The sequence below is a fragment of the Galeopterus variegatus genome, unplaced genomic scaffold (genome assembly GCF_000696425.1).
Source record: "Galeopterus variegatus unplaced genomic scaffold, G_variegatus-3.0.2 Scaffold4714, whole genome shotgun sequence".
Lineage (NCBI taxonomy): Eukaryota > Metazoa > Chordata > Mammalia > Dermoptera > Cynocephalidae > Galeopterus > Galeopterus variegatus.
In genome coordinates, this window is record NW_007730825.1 from 151,155 (window position 1) to 172,046 (window position 20,892).

Genomic DNA, 20,892 nt, shown 5'->3' on the forward strand with positions numbered 1-20,892 from the left:
ATGATGTGATGATGATGATGATGATGTGATGATGGTGGTGATGGTGATGGTGATGATGATGATGGTGGTGGTGATGATGATGATGTGATGATGATGATGATGATGTGATGATGGTGGTGATGGTGATGGTGATGGTGATGATGATGATGTGATGATGATGATGGTGATGGTGGTGGTGATGGTGATGATGATGTGATGATGGTGATGGTGATGGTGATGATGATGGTGATGGTGATGATGATGATGATGTGATGATGGTGATGGTGATGATGATGGTGATGGTGATGATGATGTGATGATGGTGATGGTGATGGTGATGATGATGGTGATGGTGATGATGATGTGATGATGATGATGTGATGATGGTGATGGTGATGATGATGGTGATGGTGATGATGATGTGATGGTGGTGATGGTGATGATGATGGTGATGGTGATGATGATGATGATGTGATGATGGTGATGGTGATGGTGATGATGATGGTGATGGTGATGATGATGATGATGTGATGATGGTGATGGTGATGGTGATGATGGTGATGATGGTGATGATGGTGATGATGGTGATCTCTTTGGATTGAATTGTGTCCCCCAAAGACCATGTATTAGAAACTTAACCCCCCATTGTGACAGTGTTAAGAGGGTAGGAAATCCTATTATCGAGCAACAGAACAGAAGCCACTGACTGCACCTTCACGATCTCAGGGGAGACGCGTCCCTGAGAACTCAAACTGTGGGTGCACAGACCCAGGGGCCTACTTGGTGGTCTGTCCTTCGGTCTTAGGTGCTGGCAAGCCTGGGAGCGCCGCGAACAGAAGTCCCTATGCTGAGAGGGTCGTCCCCGCCTCGGTGGCCCAGCAGGCTAATCGCAGAGCAGCTGAAGCTGGGGCACTCGCGGGCTCCAAACTGCAGAGGAGCCAAGGGGGCCTAGGAGGGCTGGGCGGGCAGGGTGGCTGGGTCTGTGAAGGCTCCATTCCGGATAAAACTCAGTACTAAAGGGAAACCGCTGTGAGCACGATCTAAATCAAACAGGCGGGGACACCAGGCCACGGGGAGGGGAGATCCACCCAGGTGAGGGTGAGGCTGCAAGCAGAGGCCGATCTCCAAAGGCCCCACATCCCATAGTAATCACAGACACTGGCAGGGACCCCCAGAGCCAAGACACGGGGACATCATCCCAGGCCACCTCCCTTCACGTCACCCACTTAGACAGAAATAAACCCAAACCGTCACAGTCCAGCCCACAAACAGTTGCTGCAAGAACAGAGACTAGCGGGCAGAGTCACGTCCCACCGGCCAGCAGAGGAGAGGCCAAGAGACACGCCCAAGAGTCTGGAGAAAATATTAACTGCCCCAAAATGAGCTAAATTTTTTAAAGGAAAATGATAGGTGCTATAAAACAGCAGCACACATCAGAATAGAAAAACTGAGGAAATAAGAATATTAAAAAAGGAAAGATTTAAAGAAAGGTCTGAGAAAATCCAGGACATAATTAGAAACAAAAGGGAAACAATTAGAAATGAAAAACAGGGCCGGCCCCGTGGCTCACTCGGGAGAGTGCGGTGCTGGTGGCGCCGAGGCTGCGGGTTCGGATCCTATATGGGGATGGCCGGTGCACTCGCTGGCTGAGCGCGGTGCAGACCACACTGTGCAGAGGGTTGCAATCCCCTTACTGGTCAGGAAAAAAAAAAAAGAAAGAAATGAAAAACAAATGAGAAGGAACACAGGAGTGAATAAATGTCACAGACAATGTCTTCAGAGAAGTAGATGAAAGGAGCAGTCAGAAAATACCGTCAACACATACAGGAAGGACGAAGACAGTGACTCGGGAGGACAGCAGAGAAGAACCAGAGCGTGTACTTGGAGTCTCCAACAGGGAAACTCAAAGCAACGAAATAGAACAAATGCCCAAAAATAATTCAAGAAAAATGTCTTAGACGTGCACCTACGTTTTGATAATGTTCACCTCGTGCCTGGGATCATTAACCAACCACCACCAAGAATGAGACATCCTCTATCACTGTCTTTTACTGGATAGAGAAGAAAACTAAAATTGATTAAAATACAAAATTGCGTTTAAATCCAGGAGTGCATAATGAATCAGTCGTCTTTGGAGGATGCTAGGGAACCAATACATTATTTTGAAAATTGATATTAAAGGGACAGCATCGAGCATTGTCCTGTGTTTGCTGTTCACACTAGACCTCAAGGGAACCAAAGAGTTTATGAGGATAAGTTTCTCTTTATAAAAGCAGTCAAGCTAGTAAATGAAAGCAAAATGATAGAATTAAGCCACCAGTCATCTAGCAATCCCTAAGGGAATGTCGGATCGAAGCAAATCATCTGCTCGCATCACAAAAGCCCAATGACCATACTTTACACGCCTCCTGATGGAAGGAACTCAACGAGGAAGCTCTAACCAAACGTAAACCTGATAGCGCCTGCAGATAGGACTACACATGTCCGAAAAACACAGGGGAGAGGAACACGTCGAGGCAGCACAGGCATGAACATGTGTATCCAGACTATGGCAACCTGCACCGTCATGAAGAAACTGATTTCCTTAAAACACAAGAAAAAAAATTAGTGTAGAAGAAGGAGAGAAACCTATAGATTGAAAGAGACTCAGGAGAAAGATAAACAGGGCGCAATGTGCAAACCTGATTTGGATGCTCATCTGAAAGATAAAACAACCCAGGACTTGAACAGGACTGGGAGGCTATCTGACAATATTAAGGAATTGTTTTTCAGGTGTGCATATGTTCCCATAGCTGTATTTGTTAAACCTTTATATCTTACATATGGATGCTAGAATGTTTACAGATGAAATCTATGTAAAAATCTGGGGTTTGCTTCAAAATAACCTGTGGAGTATGCAGTAGCAATGAACAGAACTGGCCCTGAGAGGGCTGCTAAAGCCAGGAAAAGGGCACAAGGGGGTGAAGTGCAGTGCTCCTTTCTTTATGTTGAACTTTTCCATCATAAAAAGTTAAAAATAGGTGAAGTAACTATTACTGCTTAATTGTGTGTATGTATTTGTCTTTTTCGTTGTGTTGGACATGTTCAGCACAGTTCTAGACAGCTCAATAAACACTTGGCTGTCTTAAGCTCTCTGTCTCTCCTCCTATCGTATTAAAGTTCCTGTGCTTTGACAGAATTCTCTCCACGTCAACTGGATCTTTTGAATTTACCTGACCTGTTTTCCCCTCGCGCGACTGTTTCCCTTTGGCTTCTCCCTGCCTCGCAGCAAGCCTCTCATCCTGGGCCACCCCCTTCAGAACTAACCACCCTGCTTCCCTGCCCCTCGTGTCCCCGGTCTGCCCCAACCAGCTCTACTCATTCGTTCAACAGGAGAAAGATAAACAGGGGGCAATGCGCAAACCTGATTTGGATGCTCATCTGAAAGATAAAACAACCCAGGACTTGAACAGGACTGGGAGGCTATCTGACAATATTAAGGAATTGTTTTTCAGGTGTGCATATGTTCCCATAGCTGTATTTGTTAAACCTTTATATCTTACATATGGATGCTAGAATGTTTACAGATGAAATCTATGTAAAAATCTGGGGTTTGCTTCAAAATAACCTGTGGAGTATGCAGTAGCAATGAACAGAACTGGCCCTGAGAGAGCTGCTAAAGCCAGGAAAAGGGCACAAGGGGGTGAAGTGCAGTGCTCCTTTCTTTATGTTGAACTTTTCCATCATAAAAAGTTAAAAATAGGTGAAGTAACTATTACTGCTTAATTGTGTGTATGTATTTGTCTTTTTCGTTGTGTTGGACATGTTCAGCACAGTTCTAGACAGCTCAATAAACACTTGGCTGTCTTAAGCTCTCTGTCTCTCCTCCTATCGTATTAAAGTTCCTGTGCTTTGACAGAATTCTCTCCACGTCAACTGGATCTTTTGAATTTACCTGACCTGTTTTCCCCTCGCGCGACTGTTTCCCTTTGGCTTCTCCCTGCCTCGCAGCAAGCCTCTCATCCTGGGCCACCCCCTTCAGAACTAACCACCCTGCTTCCCTGCCCCTCGTGTCCCCGGTCTGCCCCAACCAGCTCTACTCATTCGTTCAAGCTGAGCATTTTCCATAGCAGAAGTAATAATCAGACCAAACAGACTTAACCTATTGTTTCTCACAAATACAGGACAAATGCATTCTCTTTCACGGGAGACAAGAGGAAATGACCTCAGGTTATTATAAACTTATACCTCCATCTGGTCATAGAATGGGACACATTATTGGTAACCAGCCTTGTGAGCAAAGTGGCATGGTTTGGGGGAGATGTGCTCTCCTGCTTGGCGATGTCTCTCTGTGTCCCTGCAGTGACATGCATGGAACCCCTGACAAACCATAATCTGGTGGTAAGTTCTCATATGTGTCAACTTAATAGGACAAAAAGATTTCTGAAGACAGACCCACCTCCTGGAAAGGAAGCAAAGTGGTAGGGCCTTCCAGTGGGGACCCAACACATGAGCCACACCCACGCCTGCGACATGTCATACACCCGCAGGCACACCAGCAGGAAACAATCTGCTGACTTAAGAAAACAGACTTCCACTTCAAACAGCTACCGCAATTTCAGAAGTTGTCACTGTAATGTGGGGGAAGGTGTGTGGACAGTCCCATTTAAAAGAGAGAGTTCTAAAGTCAGAAGATCAAAGAAGAGTTGGAAATTAAAACCGCCTTCTAAAATTAAAGGCCATTGTCAGGGAAGGTATTTCCCAATACTCTGGAGCATGCGCCGGGGCCAGACAGCCCCAAATGCAGATGGGAAAGCTCTTTGGAGATTCTTGAATGGACAGGAGACTGTGCCCTCACCTGGCCTGCCCCTGGCCCGGAGGGGACTCTAGGGGCTTGTCCTGGTGGGGGGCGAGGAGGACACGTGACAGCAGGATTCAGCATGTCTCCCCCTCAAAAGCCTGTCAAAATCTGACTTACTTCTTAAGACTCAGTTGAAACAGCAGGAAGGACCTGCCTACGTGTGGGGGGGGGCTGTGTTGAACTTGAACGATTGTCCAGAAGCTGGGAAGGTCCAAAGTTCCCCAGCAAACAGCAGATATCTGAGGTTCTTCTGACTGCATAAGTAAAGCCCCTCATGGAAGGAGGTCCTACTCGTGCGAGGGAGGGTCAGACCCATCAGGGACACCGTGGCTTCATTCAGAGTTCACATGCCCGCTGCCAGCACAGGAGGCCCCGACTACCCCCAGCCCCCTCCCTCGGCGCTGTGTGAAGAGTGTGATGATAGCACATCCCAAGAGCTTACTCCGTGACGAAGCCAGGTGACGCGAATGGCAGGCCGAGAGGACCTAAGAGAGAACTGAGGAAGACCGTGAAGGTCAAACACTCTAGAACCAAGTCTAGACAGGCCTCCTGGGGCTCAGATTTCAGATTTATCTCCATTTGAGTGAAAAACTTCATGGAAACGGGGAAGAGAAGCCTGCCTGTCTCCCCAGCCTCTAGGAAGTGACACCTGCTGTGTCAGGACACGGGTCTCACGACTAGCACCTAGCATTGACTGTCTACTCATCCCTCTCAGAAATGCGTACGTTTTATAGGCCTTTTTGAAAAGTAAATAAATTCCAGGGAATGTCTATGCTTCAGCCTAAAAAGACAAATTGGAACCCCATGACAAATTGCTGCTCACACACCGACTCTTCTCATGGGCGATACCAATAAAGGGTCTCACGTACAAGGCCCTAATGACAGATGGCACAGACTCAATACTGTTTATAAAACCACAGGCTTCTACACAGAACCAACTGATCAGCTACAATCAGGGACTAAATACAAAGAGTAACGTGAAAGGTAAGAGGATGTTAATAATCTGTTTTCCATGCAGGTCGAAGATCACAGAGAGACGCTGCACTCTCCTGTGTCATGAAGTCACCAGAGAATTAGATGAGATGCTGGTGCTGACACTGGGATGCAGATAATTCTGTTGCTGTCTAGGCACAAGTTAAAGACATAATTTCATAGCCATTTTAACTTGGAGTCCACACATTTTATAGCATTAGTGCAAAGCATTTTCAAAGAAGTGATGCTCTCACTTTCTCAATAGTTAGTTAATGGCGCTGGGATCCTAGAAGGCCTCTCTGCAGATGTGAGAGGGGCTCATCTCATGCTCTGTTTGTGGAGACAGAGGCACCATGTGCTGCCGCTCCTTGCTGAACATGCTCACTGATGGCTCTTTATTGTCCTTTGCATCAGGGAGCAGCAGCTTTCTGATTGAATAGGGGAGTGGGCTTTACTTGGAGACTGTCTCAGGGGTAGTGGCTGCAAAGCCTGCAGACTGGGCATTGTGTTATGCAGATCAAAAGTTATCACTGAGTTGTTCTGTCTTTTGGATGGTGGTGTTCTCCTTCTGCTCTGGAAGGACCCACCCTACCCTAGGTCACCTCCAGGTGGAGCGCAGAACCCTGGGTAGACAGATTATAGCCACACGGCTCTACAGAAGGCAGCTCACGGTTATGTATGGGCATTAGGATGGGGATTTCTTATGAAAACTACCTCCTCAGAGTGGCCCAGAGTCTTTTATGCCCCAGTGCCATCCAAAAGAAATGCTTTAGGGACACCATGGCCACCTTGGTTTGCTAAGAGTAAAGGAGGGCATATTTGGGCAAGGAGGAAAGTGACCATAAGGGACATTTCTTGCTCATGCCAGGCTCTTGGGTCTTCAGCCAAAGCTGTATAGAGCCCCAGGAAAGTGTTGGGGTTTGATGTCACAATTTTATGGTAGGAGGTCAACTTTACCACGCACATCCAAAGCCATTAATTGGATATCCCCAAAGCTTACAAACTACTTTGATAAACAATATTTGAAGCCAAGAGATTTCTTTTGGTCACCCTTAGTACAAGAAATCTATACCAAATGTCATGGAAACAGAGATATGTTTTCCAGGCCATCTGGCCCATGATAGAAAACACAAAAGAACAGTGTTACTCTCTGATGCTGTGAAAAGCTATGAATGTCACAGAAATCCCCAGGCTCATGACTGGCAAAACCTGGCCCCTCATGAAGGGGCTCGAAGCCATGGACATGACTGGCAATTACTTCTCTAATGTGGATAAGTTCATTCTGATTTTCAAACCAAATGACACACCTTTGCTGAGTCCCTAATTCATTGTGATTCTTTGAAATAAATCCCAACTCTCTAAAATAGACAGCACATTCAAAAAAACAGGTCTGAACTATAAAAAGGCGTGCACAACAGAAACTGGGGGACCTTCGGGCACGGCGCTAAAGGGGACATGCAATGATTAATCAATTTCCTGGTCCCGGGGAAGATCTATGACCATGCATCATGAGCACATTCCATGAAATAGTAAATAACAAGCTATTTGAAATGGCACCCACCAGGGAGTTTAAAATATTTTAGTAATTTGAAAGCTTGTCATTGTGACATATTTCTCCTCCAAAGGAATTTTAGGAAAAGTATCATTTGGGCCTGAATTATTGGCACAATTGATTTAATTCCATCATGTGTAAATGTCACAAACGTACATCAATCGTGCCAGGGTCCGTAAGAAACGCAGGGAACGGAGACCAGCATCCCAAGCGACCTTCATTGCAGTTTATTCCTGTTTCTTTAACATCATCATACAGTTGCTAGTGAGTCACATGTTGCAGGAGGATTTTAAGTGCTTTTGATAAGGAAAAATTACATTATTTATAGAAAAAGCTCAGGTCAAAAATGACTGATTCCAGCAGGCTCTATGGAGGCATGTTGTCTGACCACACGTGCCAGATCCTACTATGTAAAAGTACATAAATGCAGTTAGGAGGTCGAGCGGTACTTGAAGAAGGATAAGATGCTGAGGACGATCAGCTCTGGGCACGGGGCACAGACGGTGCTGCAGCAGCAGAGCTGGGGACCTGCCTGGGACAGAGCCTCCAGGAAGAACAGGGCGGCTTTGTAAACTGGCTCGTAAGGGAATGATCAGGACTTGGTGGGCACACCAGGACCTCAGCCCCGCTGCCGAATGACCACTCAAGCGTGTTCCTCCCAGATGGTGCTGGGAGGACAGAGCCGCCCATGGCAGCCCCACGTGAGTGTCCGGGGAGCCTGAGGGACGCCTGCGCCTCACACAGAAGCCTCGAGGCAGAAACGAACGTGGGAACGTACAACTGCCAGAACTGGGCGGCATCGTGCAAAACATCCGCGTTTGTTTCAAAGTTAGTTTTCAATTATGGACGTCATTCAGATAATTAAAACCTAAATTAATGTTTTGACGTTACTGAAATGCCAACTGCTGAGAATCCGAGGCCAGTCCCACAGGACAGCGAATGAAGACTGGCGATGTGGCAGACATCCCAGCCACTTGGGATCGTGCTGAGATTTTCCTCCTACGCAGGTTCAAGATTCATCAAAAAATCATTACACCTCCATTTCTCTTATGCCGCAGGAAGCGCATCGTGTTCTTCAGACTGAGCTGATACATCCAGACCAGCAGAGACCGGCTCAGCTGGCGTCCGTGCTGAACACATGACGTGAGTACAGGAGATGACACATGCTCCCTTTCCTGGAGCCCTCGTGTCCACCCCTGCGGATCCCCAAGTGTCCTTTGATCCCAAAAGAGATTTTCCAAGGAGAAGATTTGGGGCAGCAAGAAAACAGGCCCATGGGAGGGGCGGGAAGTGTCAAGCCAGGGCCACACAGAGCCCCTGCCCGGTGGCAGCCTGAGCGTGGGGCCAGGCACCATAAGCCCAGGGAGGGGGAGACCTCCCACCTCCTGCAAGACCACCTCCCTGAGTTAGGGAGAACAGTGCTTATCCTTTTTTGCATTGTCTGGAAAGTTCTGTGGTATCTAATCCTGCAGGTCTGCCACTCTGTGGGTGTCCGCTAGAGAGAAGAGTCTGCCCTGGAGCCCCCACTGTCAGGTGCCCACCGGCTCGACCCCACACCAGTTCTTGCTCCCTCCTGCCCCCACCGTGGTTTTGTCCTTTGCTAAAGAGCCACGGGATGAAGGACTGAAGAGGTGAGAAGCGGCAAGCGTTTGCTTTCGCAGACATGGTGCTGCTTCTAAGGCACAGTGTTAAAGAGGAAATACATGCAATGCTAACATTCTCAACACTGCGTTTGGTCCTGTCGCAGGCCCAGGATGTCCCGAGAGAGGGGCTGCACCTGTGCATGAGCAATTGTGCATGCACTTGCTGGGCCGCATGAGCCCCAGGCCTTGACGGGACACCCACACGGGCACCGCCTGGGCCGACAACAAGCTCGTTCAGGAAACACCTGTGAGGCTCACTCCACGCTTCCCTGCCCAAGACAGGTGCCCCAGCAGCCACGTCATCCCACCCATCTCTCCTGTTCTGGGGAACTTAGATTCCTAATCCCCCACTTTTACCCCTTTATGCGAAACTCAGTATGAAAGGAAGGGCTGGCCAACGGCCTTACAGAAGGGATTGAAGGGCTAAGAGTCACCCCTGGTTTCATAGAAAAGATGGATTCCCCACCCTTGGGCTTTGCAACCACCACAACCAAGCGGTGACACACCTGTGTGGCTGGAGAGCTTCCCATCCACCCAGTGCAACGTGCAGTTACACAGGCCTCATCTCGTTTTACTGATGAGAAATCTGAGGTCACTGAGCAAGCAGGACACCGAGCTGGAGCACCATGCCAGGCTGACAACCTTAAGCCCACTCTGTCACCAAGCAAACACACCACCTCACACCTTGCCCACCCTAACCGCTCCGACACGGCTCAGGGGTGCAGCCGGGGCTGGGCGTGGGGCACCAGGCCGTGTGCACAGCGTCTGAGGTGCCCAGAGACACCTGCTTCGAAGGGGTGCCCAGAGCAGTTGCTGAGAGAGAATCTGAGGACTTTTGCCATCTGTTCAGCAGTTCAATTAGTCTTTACTCAAAGTAAGTACCGTCAAACCGATACCGTTTGTCTCCCACACCCCGAGCGCCTACTAAGGAAAGGCACACAGGACAGGACGTGGCACCTACCGGTTCCTCTTGGTTTTCAGGCTCTGGTCTTCCCTGCCATCCTCAGAACTGGACCCGTCGCTGCTGTCGGCTAAAAGAAAACCAAGTTAATCAATCGCTGGAGGGTCAGAGCTCAGCGCTCTGGCAAAACACCAGGCAGCACACGCTCTCAAGGAGACTCATCTGGAAAGTAGGAAAACAGATTTCTCGTAAAGACTGATACCAAATCCTACAACTCATCCACTCTTGGTACACGTTCTTCTATATTTTGGCACAAGAGAAATCTGATTTTGCTGTTCTGTGGAAAGGCCGTCATTAGTGGCTGTCCGTCTAGAGGTTGCTGGACCTCCCAGAGGGGTGGGGGACGGAGAATGGAAGGTGGGCATCCCCCGGCCCTTCCCTCACCCCTCCTCTCACCCCTCGGGATGAAGGCCTGGCACGAGCCCTGCTGTTCCACATCTGCCTTCACGTTCCCGTGAGTCAGCCTCGAGACCGGGACTGGCCGTGTGGCCAACTGCTCTACAGGAGGGCTGACTACCAGCCGTGCCTTCGCTTGGTCCCTGTGACGTCCTCTGCCCGCTGCAGGGCTGACCAGGCTCCTCCTGCACGCTGTGTGCCCTTCACTACCGACTAGACATCCACATTGGAAAGCCAAACGGGTCCTGAAGACACAGCCCCGCTGTCCCCCCAGGAGCGGTTGGCCCTGTGAATGTGTGGCGAGCTTTGGAACGAAGAAGAGGCAGGAGCCTGGGGTTTGGTGCCGGTCTCCAAGGAAGAAAGAGGACAGTGAGTGTGACAACAGATCTAGAGCATCGTCATTTCTGCCCTGACAGGCCTGGCGATTTCCAGACCCTCCCTGCTTCTCATTCTGTGTCCACCATCCCTTGTCACAGCGTGGGCAGTGTCCTCCATGTCCCCACCTGCCCCTCCCCATGACTGGAGCCCTGCACCTGCTCCTGCAGAGGCTCTGCAGCCAGCACACCACGCATCGTGAGTGCGTCGACTCCACGCCTGTGCTTATGAAACCTGATGACTCTGTACACGCTGTGTTCGGAATCCCCACAATGCCTCTGTCTCCAGTTCTCAATTCAAATCTATTCATAGGTTTTCTTTCAATGTACAGAGCGGGGTTGGTGGTCAGATGAGGGGGTCTAGTTCTGTGAGCTGCTGGCTCATCCCAGCCGCATGGCATCTCCCTCCTGGCAGCCTCCTGCCACCGGCGGCCCATCCACACCACGTCCTACACACGCACACAGCCTCACCATTACCCGCTCAGCCTATGGGGCCACCAAGCACTTCCTAAGCAGGACCTGGCTGTAGACACATCAGCTCCCGCATGTTGTAATGAGGCCGGCAGTCTTTCCTCATACACGCTCTGTGGGAGTCTCTGCCAGGAAAGAGACATTAGAGACAATGCCACCCTTTCAACTATGAAGCTGGTGCAGGAATCAGGGCTTCTTGTAGGGCAGTGTTGGGGGTGAGGGGTATTTAGGACTTCAGCCCACAGAAGGTAAGAAGACACAGCCCAAGAGGGTTTCAGGGCTCTCCATGAGGGGTCCTCAACCTGGTACCACTGTCATCTGGGGCTGGGTCACTCTTTGTCACGGGGCTGTCCTGTGAACTCTGGGATGTTTAGCAGCGTCTCTGGTCTCTACACACTAGATACCTGCAGCAGTGTCCCCTTCCAGCTGTGATAACCAAAAATGTCTCCCCAAATTGCCACCTGTCCTTGGGAGGCATAAAGCCTCTGCCCCAGTTAAGAGGCACTGGTTTGGAGAAAAGACTATTTATGAAAATTAAGGCATTTGGAAAGGGGATAAAAGACATTGAGGGTCTGTCCCTTTATTCTCTGCAGCTTCTTTGACATGAACACTTCCATGGCTCCAACTGTCCCTGTCCCCTCGCTGCCCCCGAGCTCCACTCCTGCCTGGATCTCCACCTCCTGCGCCTCCGGCCCCTGTCCCAGGGCACCCGCTCAGCAAGTCAAACACGGTGGCCCTCGTGCAGCCTTCCCGGTGGCAGCCTCCACACCCACCAGTGTCCCCACACCTGCAGCTGGACACTCGCTCGACTGTGCCTCCCAGTCTCCCCTCTCCCGTGGTGCGAAAGCTTTAGAAATGCTGTAGACAGTGGTGATGGCCACACAACACTGTGAATAAACTTAGTGCCACTGAATTTTACACTTAAAATGGTTAAGGTGCTAAACTTCATTTATGTATATTTTACCTCAATAAGAAAAAAAATCAAAAACAACTCTTCTCATGGCACAAAACAAATCAAAAGACCAAAACAAACATTGGAATAGTATTACAGCCCAGCCCTGGTATCCTTGATTTGCAAGAGTCTGTACAACTGAATAAAAAAGACTAAAGCTGAAGCCTTTCACAGGGACACACAACAAAACCAGTGGCCAGCAAACCAGAGAGAGACTGTTCAATGCCACCCAAATAAAAGGAGTGCCAACTGGAACAGAGATGGTTTTAAAAACTAAGTTCTGATGACCTAAATTGATGAGGAGAGATGCACAATCTATTAGGGGGGTGTGCATGGAGCCATCTCTTTGGGAGAAGATTTAGCAATATTTGTCAAAAATTTAAAATGCATGTACTTTTTGACATGGTAATTCTAATGGCATGAAATTACACAATAGATACACTTATAAAAACACTACTAAGATAAATATATATGCACAAAGATATTCTTACCAGCATTATGTGTGTTAGCACCAACAAGCAAATGACCTAGAAGCCCATCAGCAGGGAGGGTCTGATGAAGTCATGACGTGTCCCAACAAGGGTGGGGGAGACGAGTGGGGGGCAAAAAGGAGGCAGAGAAGTGGAGAAGGGGGTGATAAAGAGAAGTGGGGAGAGGAGAGAGATGCTCTAAACATGCAGGGATGAAGGTACCCAAGATGTGTTATGAGCAAGGTGCAGAACACAGGTACCACTTGCCAATTTCTTTGATGTTATGTGTACACACACTTCCCTGTATATCCTAAATGTATTGTTTTCATGCATTTAGCAGCAAGGGTGTATAGACACACACACACACACACACAAACGTTTAAAGTCAGCTGGATTCACCAGTGCAAAGCCCTCTGAGTCTCCATGAGCCAAATGTCTTCCTTCCGTGAGTGGAAAGGATGGCACCTATTACATAAGTCTTCTTAGAAAGCGTAGCACAATCTCTGGATAAAACTTACTGAAAAATCGTAGGCGTTGAATTTTGCTGTGTGAGGCACACCTGCCGTTAGCTGATGTCCTTGGTGTGTGGTGAGTCCCGAGGCAGACGGGACCCGGCAAGTTTGAGGGCGCCTGGGAGGATAGTGCCGCAGCCTGTGAACTGGGCGGATCCCCACGTCCCTCCTGAACGGCAGGGGCTCCCCACTTGGCAGCAATCACGCTCAACTCCTGAGCACTCTCCAGTGGTCGGCGTTCAGACCCGCAGCCCACTTTAAGGTCACTGTCCCCTGCTTCTCAGGAGCAATCCTCTCACTAGCTCAGATAAGCTTTCCTGGGGTCTGAGCAAACTGCTTGGTCTGAATCTTACAGGAGTTCTGGGGGTATCTGCAAAGATCCGGCAGAAAGAGGCTTACAGCAGGTTAAATGACCTTTACATCCAAAGAAATATATCAGAAGACATCAGAGCTCCTCCAAAACACCCTTCCAACCTGGTGAAGCCTGACTTTCACAACCGAGAGCTGGCCTGGGAGGGGGTTTTCAGATGAGCGGGACGCCCCTCTGAAGTGAATGTACAGGCTGTTTTACTGAGTGTCTACAAACAAAGCAAGTTAGAAAACTTAAAGCTGAGGTGACACAGTGCTCTGTCTGCACTTCTGAATGTCACTAACCTTCAGTGTGGTAACCTTCAGCATGGCATCGGCTGAGGCAGCCCTGAGGGAGACCTCACTCGGCTCCTGAGGCTGAGGGGACACTCTGCACGCACAGCTGCGTGTGCTCTGCAGAAGGTCTGCGTGCTCTGCGGGAGGTCTGTGTGCTCTGCAAGAGGTCTCAAGCACATGCCAGGAGCAGAGGGCAGTGGACAGGCAAGGCCTGCCTTCGACACTCCGCACGGGCACAGAAGCGCCGCCCAGCAGGCTGAGAGGCCACTGGCCCTGCAGGGTTAGAGTTACGCTGCAGCAGGGTGGCCTGCATCTCCTGGGACCTCTCCATGAAGTGCCAGGCAGATGGCTCCCTCTGCGTGGTCTGAAACCCACGAGACCCACAAGAGACGAGTCCTTCACTGGCAAGGTGTTCTGTTGTTCTTTCTAAGATTCGTGTTTGTGAATGAGAAAGTAGGAAGGATGACAACAGCAAACACCCCTCCACGCGCCACCCGGGCACCCTCGGGGTGAGGAAGAGCAAGCGCTCTCCCGGGACTGGGGCTTCCAGGCACAAAGAGGGGTGAGGTGGCAGGGTTCCCCTGCATGGGCAGGAGCCCCAGACAGCATCTGGCCAGAGCTGGGTGAGAACGGCCCACAGGTGGGAAAGCTGGGAGGGGAGCCCTGCAGGCAGACGGGGGTGGGCATCTGGACAGGATGCCGAGCAGGAGCCCCATGTCAGAGCAGCCAGGGCACCCCACTCAAGGTCATTCGGCAGCAAGGGTCACCTGGACTTGAGCTCCTGCCAGGAGAGGCGGGTGGGGAGTGTTAGCCTGCACTGGGGGACAAGAGTCCCTGGGTGTGAAGGGGGTTGGGTCAAAGTCATCAGACTGCTCGGTGGCTTTGTCTGCACTGAGCCGGCAGGTCCGGCCAGGCACCCACAGATACCAGAATCAGCCCCAGACACAAGGCTGCATTTGACTTCAGAAAAAAATGTAAAGAATATGGAGCTCAGGAAGAGGAAGAGCCTGGACAGAGCTGGGCAGGTGGCTACAGGCCGCCTTGACTTGGGGACGGACCCAACAGGGGCACTTTGTTGTGCTGGGCCAGGGTTCCCAGCTGAGACTCAGGAGGAAGTTCTGCATTTGGCCAATAACCCTAACGGGGACATCTCTGAGGTTGTTTGGACATGCTATACTGACGATGCTGCTGCCACCGCAGGGGCTCCCGGGCTTCCCATGCCTTGGTGCCCACTGCGGGCCTCCCCAGGCTGCACCCCGCCCTGCTCAACCACGGGGGACATGGGGATCCCCAAGCCTGACCCTCTCCCTCTTGCCTCAGGGCCTGCAACACACCCTTTGCCTGCCTCATCCCCAACTTCTGGGGTACAGTGCGAGTGACCCTTCCTTGAGGAGGAAACTGCGGCCTCTGGGCTGGGTAGGCAGGTGGTTCTGTCCACCCACTGCCCCTCACGTCTCCCCAACACCCACGACCCATTGCCCGCTGTCCACACCTGCTCACTGTTGGGTCTAGTGTGGAGCCCTGCACCTGGTCAACCATGAGTCCCTAAATAAATAAATGATTGATTTAGAAGGGAATTAAAGTCCTCCCTCCCTCCCTCCCTTCCTTCCTTCCTTCCTTCCTTCCTTTGATCCTCACCCAGGAGGCGGGTGGTGGCTGGAAGCATTAGGTTCTGGGGAAACCACACTACGAAATGCTGTCTCTAACAGTCAGGTGGGCCCGAAGGCACAGAGAGGAGACACAGTCTCTTTATCCATGCTAATTAAGTGGTGCATCTGGAATCTTGGTTAAGCCTCTGCTCTGCCCCTCTGGCCTGCCCTGCTGAGGTCGAGCACAGCAAGGTGAGCATTACTGGAGCTCCCTGCAGACCACACCTTTGCCAAGCCCGTGCATCCTGGCTCTTCCTCCCCTACCTGCCAAATTCCACCAGGAGTTAAAGAAGCACTGCCCCCCCCATCCAATTCCTGCAAATCTACAAGGGATTCTCCTGGGGGATCACCTGTCTCTACTCACCTGCCTTATCTGGGTGTCATCTTACAGAAACTAAAATGAAACTTAGAAAACAAGTCACCTGATGCATTCATTGTGCAAAGAGCCTTAGGCCCTGGAAGCCAGCAGACGGTGCCCAGATATGGACACAGGTCCCATGTGAGGGCCAGGATTCCTCCTGTAGTGCCTGGGGCTGGTGAATTCTATGTGGAGAGAGTCTCACACGTCCACCTGCATCCTCTTGCATGGAAGGGGCCATGTCCTCACCACTCTGGAGAGCTCCAGCACTTCCACTTTCTATGACCCAGGTCTCACTGAGCAGCTGGCCACAGGGTCCCATTGTGATTTGGAGACCCAGCATCCTGTCCCTGCCAAACAGTACTTGGGAAAGTGACCCATTTACCAGTCACAGCTGTATTTACTCACGGGGACGACTTTATCATCTGCACGGTGAAATGCATGTGATTCTCTGTTTATACTTGTCTTGTGTATAAATTACTAGAATGTGTACAGAGCAACTGAAACCGAGTGCTGTCCCTGCCACCTCTGTTACAGCGTGGGGACGAGGAGTGTGGGAGGCAAGGCTGCCCGCACCTGGTTACTTGTGAGGGGCACGGAGGGGGCCAGCGTTCTATCCTGTGCTCACAGGAGGCCTGGCCAGGCTGCCCCCCTCAGATCTCAAGTCAGACCACTGGGGTGCAGATGCCAGTTCCCCACTTGATAGAAGTGTGGCCCTGGGCGAGTTAAATAAACTCCTTTCTTTAGCGTCCCCTTCTGTAAAATGGGTACAGAGACGGTGGGTCACAGAATAATGCGCCCACCACCAATGTCTGCTTTTTAATTCCAGAACCTGTGAATGTGTTAGGTTACGTGGCAAAGGGGCATTAAGGTTGCATGTTGAATTAAAGTTGCCAAACACCTCACCCTGAGATGGGAGAGCAGCCTGCCTTGCCCAGGTGAGTCCAACAGGTCACAAGGACTCCTAAAAGTGGAAGAGGGGAGGCAGAGGGTCAGGGTCAGAGAAGTTGAAGAGGCCACTCTGCTGGCCTCATAGGTAGAAGGAGGGACCAGAAGCCAAAGAAACCAGGCACCTTTAGAAGCCGGAAAAGGCCAAGACCCACCTTTAGAAGCCGGAAAAGGCCAAGACCCATTCTCCCCAGAGCCTCCAGAAAGAGCTCAGCTCTGCAGACACCAGTGAGGCTTCTGAGGGACTCCGGGAAGACAATGACTGTGGGTGTGAAGAGCCACCGTGTGACAATTTGTTACAGCCACAATTGGTATCCAGTACAGATGGCACCCACTCCTGGGGCTGTGATGTGGTTAGAGCAGACCAGAAGAGGGGACCGCACTCTGCCCGCCTCCCTCCAGCTCGTCCCCAGCTTCCCATCCTCCTCAGCCACTGGGAGGAGACAGAATGGGGACGCTGGGGTGTGTATCCCCATCTTCCCCCGCTGCGCCTCCTCTCCACCTGAGGAAGAGCCCAGCGGCACTGTGTCTAATGGCCCCGAGGCATCCCACAGCTGCGCCGGTCCTCCCAGTGAAGGGACGGGGTGCCCTGCTGTGGACAGAGCAGGCAGGGTGGCCAGGGCGAGGAAGACACAGTACATCAGCCAGACGGCCGGAGGCTTCCACCTGTCCCAGGACAGAGGACCTGGCTGCTGCAGGTAAACACAGCAAAAGAGCTGAGCCACTGACAGGTCTGAGGAATACTGAAGCTGGTGGAAAAATGAAAGTGAGTGTCCCCTAAATGGAAGAGTGTGAAACAGCCCAGAACTGCACGACACGTGGCAGACGGGTGGGGCGAGGCCTGGTCCCCTCCCTTCACTGGAGTTCACCAGGCGCATGCTCCCAACCGACGGCTCAGCTACCAGGGCCCTAAAACGTCTGGGTGCCCTGCAAGGTAATTAGGAAATGATTCAGGCCTTCGCTCGAATTCCTCAGCAATGCCAGCAGAATGAAAAAGCCAGCTCTTTCTCTGCCACATGGCGAGTGGCTTAGCTCTTTTGGCAGGTCTGTATCCTGTGCCCTGTAAAGACTTAATGCTATTAGCTACCACTTCCGTGCCTTTACCCCACTACACACACTTGCACCCCTAGGACCTAATAGTGTTAAGTGTGGCAGCCATTTCATACAATTAATTTATTTCATTTGCCTCTTGAAAAATAATGGGTATCAACTGGAATGCTTAATTGTTCCGTTTCACACTAGAAATAGGTATTGATGTATTCAAGTCTACAATGACTCACAGTCGAACTAAATGTGAAAAACAAAATTCTCCACCCGTGGCAATCTCCCTAGAGCTTGTTAGAATAATTAGCGATCGAATCCCTGGATGAGCCCCAGTGAATGACCAGACCCCAGACCGGGAAACGCCACTCGCTGCTGGTGTCTGGAGGTTACCAACTCTGCCCCTTGTTAATTAGCTCTCCAGGAACACCTCCTGTACTAATTGTTTTCCTGCAAAGCTCTCTGGGTGGATCTTAGGAAATTAGAAGTTATGTTCTTGAATATCATTCTACCCTGGCAACGGGAAGTTGAGAATTGAGGTCATTTGCATGTCCTTACGATTCAGGTTAAAAAACCCAAGCAAACCTAGTTTAAGAGAATCTCTCTCTTCTTAAGAGGAGGTAAGGTTAAAAATCATTTTGTAACTACATGTGATTTTGAAATCACATGTCTATCTAGGCAGAGTAGTTAGACACATCCAAATGCAGTTGACAGAGACGAGATTGGTTTAAGAGAATCTCTCTCTTCTTAAGAGGAGGTAAGGTTAAAAATCATTTTGTAACTACATGTGATTTTGAAGTCACATGTCTATCTAGGCAGAGTAGTTAGACACATCCAAATGCAGTTGACAGAGACGAGATACCATGACATGCTAAATCTAAATCGATCAGATATTTCTGGTTGTGTGTGTTCGACATACGGCTCAACTCTCTACCTTTTAAAGGATAAAATGAGATTCTTGTTAGTAGGTGATTCGGGTCCCTGTCCTCCACCCGCAGTCCTTCCAGGCCTTCATATAGCAGATGACCCAGGGGGATGTTTTAAAACAACTCCATGTTTCTCTTCAGACCTGGCCTAATTTGGTCCAAACAATAAAAACAGGAGAGCAACTGTGTGTAAACTTTTAAAAAGTTCATTTCTTTCTTGCTTCTGTCGATTTGGGGGGAAAAAATGAAGCAGCACCCAGTTACCTACCAGACTGCAAGCTAAAGAAAGGAGCAAGGAATCTGTCTGTTGTATTTGCCTTTTAGCAAGCAAATAAAATCACTGAGACAATAAACTGTACCTTAACATTTCTCAGGAGTTTAAGGTCTCATGGGCTTCCTAAATTGTGCACTATTATCTTGTCTGCGAGTAAAAACCTTGGGAGATTGTTTCCTATAATGACTTCTTTCCACATTCAGGATTCAAAATATCCCTTTAAAGAATGGATGCCACTTGATCAAAAAAGAAAACAAAATCGCCAAATCCAAACCTTACTTTCCCTGCATGCAAAAACATTTTCATAGGTTCAGTTAAATAGGCTCCCAGGCCATTTAGCTTTTCCCAACATCAGGTGACTCAAGGTCTCTGAAGAATGTTCTCATTATCTTAAATAAACATATCAAACCTGTCGTGTCTCGATGTTAAAAGACTAGCACCGGCTTTTCAAGAGCAATCATTGCCATGTCTCTTAGTGCTGTTACAAATGCCAAGAAAACTTTTATACTATCTATCTCTTAAAGTTCCAATCAAATGTCTCCGGATTTGACTCCAAGTGTGGGCAGATGACACCTTATGTCAGCCCTATACAACGTGGAATCAAAATATCACTACAAACACCATAAACACCCCACGAAAATAACAAAGACCCTCTTCCAATGGGTCAAGACCCCCTTTCCACTGGCCCGGCCTGGCAGACAAGCATCTCTGTATCTCCAGTTGGCAAAGAGCCCCTGCTCTCAAATGTCTGCAGCAAGTCAGGAGTAGGGCTTTCCCAACACCGCAGCTCATAACAAATGTATTAGGTCTAATCAGAAAGGATCCTTCTGAAAATGCTAGAAGATCTTCTCTGAGTCTCAGTGAGACAAGATTCACAAGGACATGGTGAGGGGTAAGCGCCTCTCTGCCAAGCTTGCCATTCCTCCGCAGCCGAGCGGCATGCCCTCCCCTCTGGTGCAGAGGTTCCTGCAGAAGGAAAGCATCCCTCCGTGTGCAACCATGTATTGATCTAGCCCGGGGGTCTAAAGTGAGTGTGCAAGGCAGAAGGAAGTACACTCCCATTTGTGTACATCTGGCCTCTCAAGTGGCCTTCATAAGACATTTGGAACAAAGATAAAATTCTGGATAATGGCGATGTTGGAAAGAAAATCCGAGTGGCTGATGGAATGAACTGCCTTCTCTGAATTAACAACCTTACATGATGTGAAAAGAAAGCCAGACTCGACTGCTTGGAAGGACCAAGGTTTCTAGGGAAAGTGCTATAAAAACTTAATTATTAAATCTTGCAATCGTGAACAAGATTCCTTAATAATCGATTTCCAGCATTACCAGGAAACATGTGCTTTCATTTCATGCTCATTAGAAATCTACAGCCTAAACCCTTTAAAATGGATGCAAACAGCCCAGGTCTTAGTTACTTGCTGAGGCCTCCAGCTTGCGTTTGTGGGGCGGGTCTTCAATGATCCTGTTGAGGTCTCCACGATTCTTCAGGTCCATCGGCTTCTCCCAGACGGAGAGTTGCATCGTGGGGTTGAAGAAGAAAACCCTGTCATCGCCCGTCCAGACCACACACCTGTTGAAAATTCACATCAGTCACTGTCAAATGCATTTAGTTAAAAAGTCGCCAGTATGCACCCTAATTCAAAAAGCCTTTCAGGGCTGAAATCCACATATTTGCAAAGGTTATTTATGTAGAGTATAAACAATAACAAGAAAGCCTGTCTTTTTAGGAAGCTGTACAGATCTTTCTCATATTTTATCACATTTGGTTAACAGATAGACATACTCATGACAGTCCTTTTACCAGTAAGGACACCCAAATTCAGAAAAGCCGGGCAGCATGAGGTCATACAAGGTCAGAGCTCTTCCTAGCACACCAGCTATCTCTGTTTAAATGCAATCCCAATTCAAAGCCTGAGCGCTCTGAGG

The 20,892-nt window shown here is 49.6% G+C and overlaps 1 protein-coding gene across 1 annotated transcript in view; it reads right to left on the reverse strand.

Moving 5' to 3' along the window:
* TCERG1L (transcription elongation regulator 1-like) overlaps nt 1-20,530 on the reverse strand; it is a 52,845-nt gene extending 32,315 nt beyond the window's left edge. Inside the window, exons 1-2 of the mRNA XM_008588208.1 lie at nt 20,382-20,530; nt 9,948-10,017 (exon numbers count right to left, since the gene is read on the reverse strand). Of these exons, the coding sequence (XP_008586430.1) occupies nt 9,948-10,017; nt 20,382-20,487 (176 nt within the window). The 5' untranslated portion in view covers nt 20,488-20,530. The remainder of the gene's footprint in view (nt 1-9,947; nt 10,018-20,381) is intronic.
* Nucleotides 20,531-20,892: the final 362 nt, after the last annotated feature.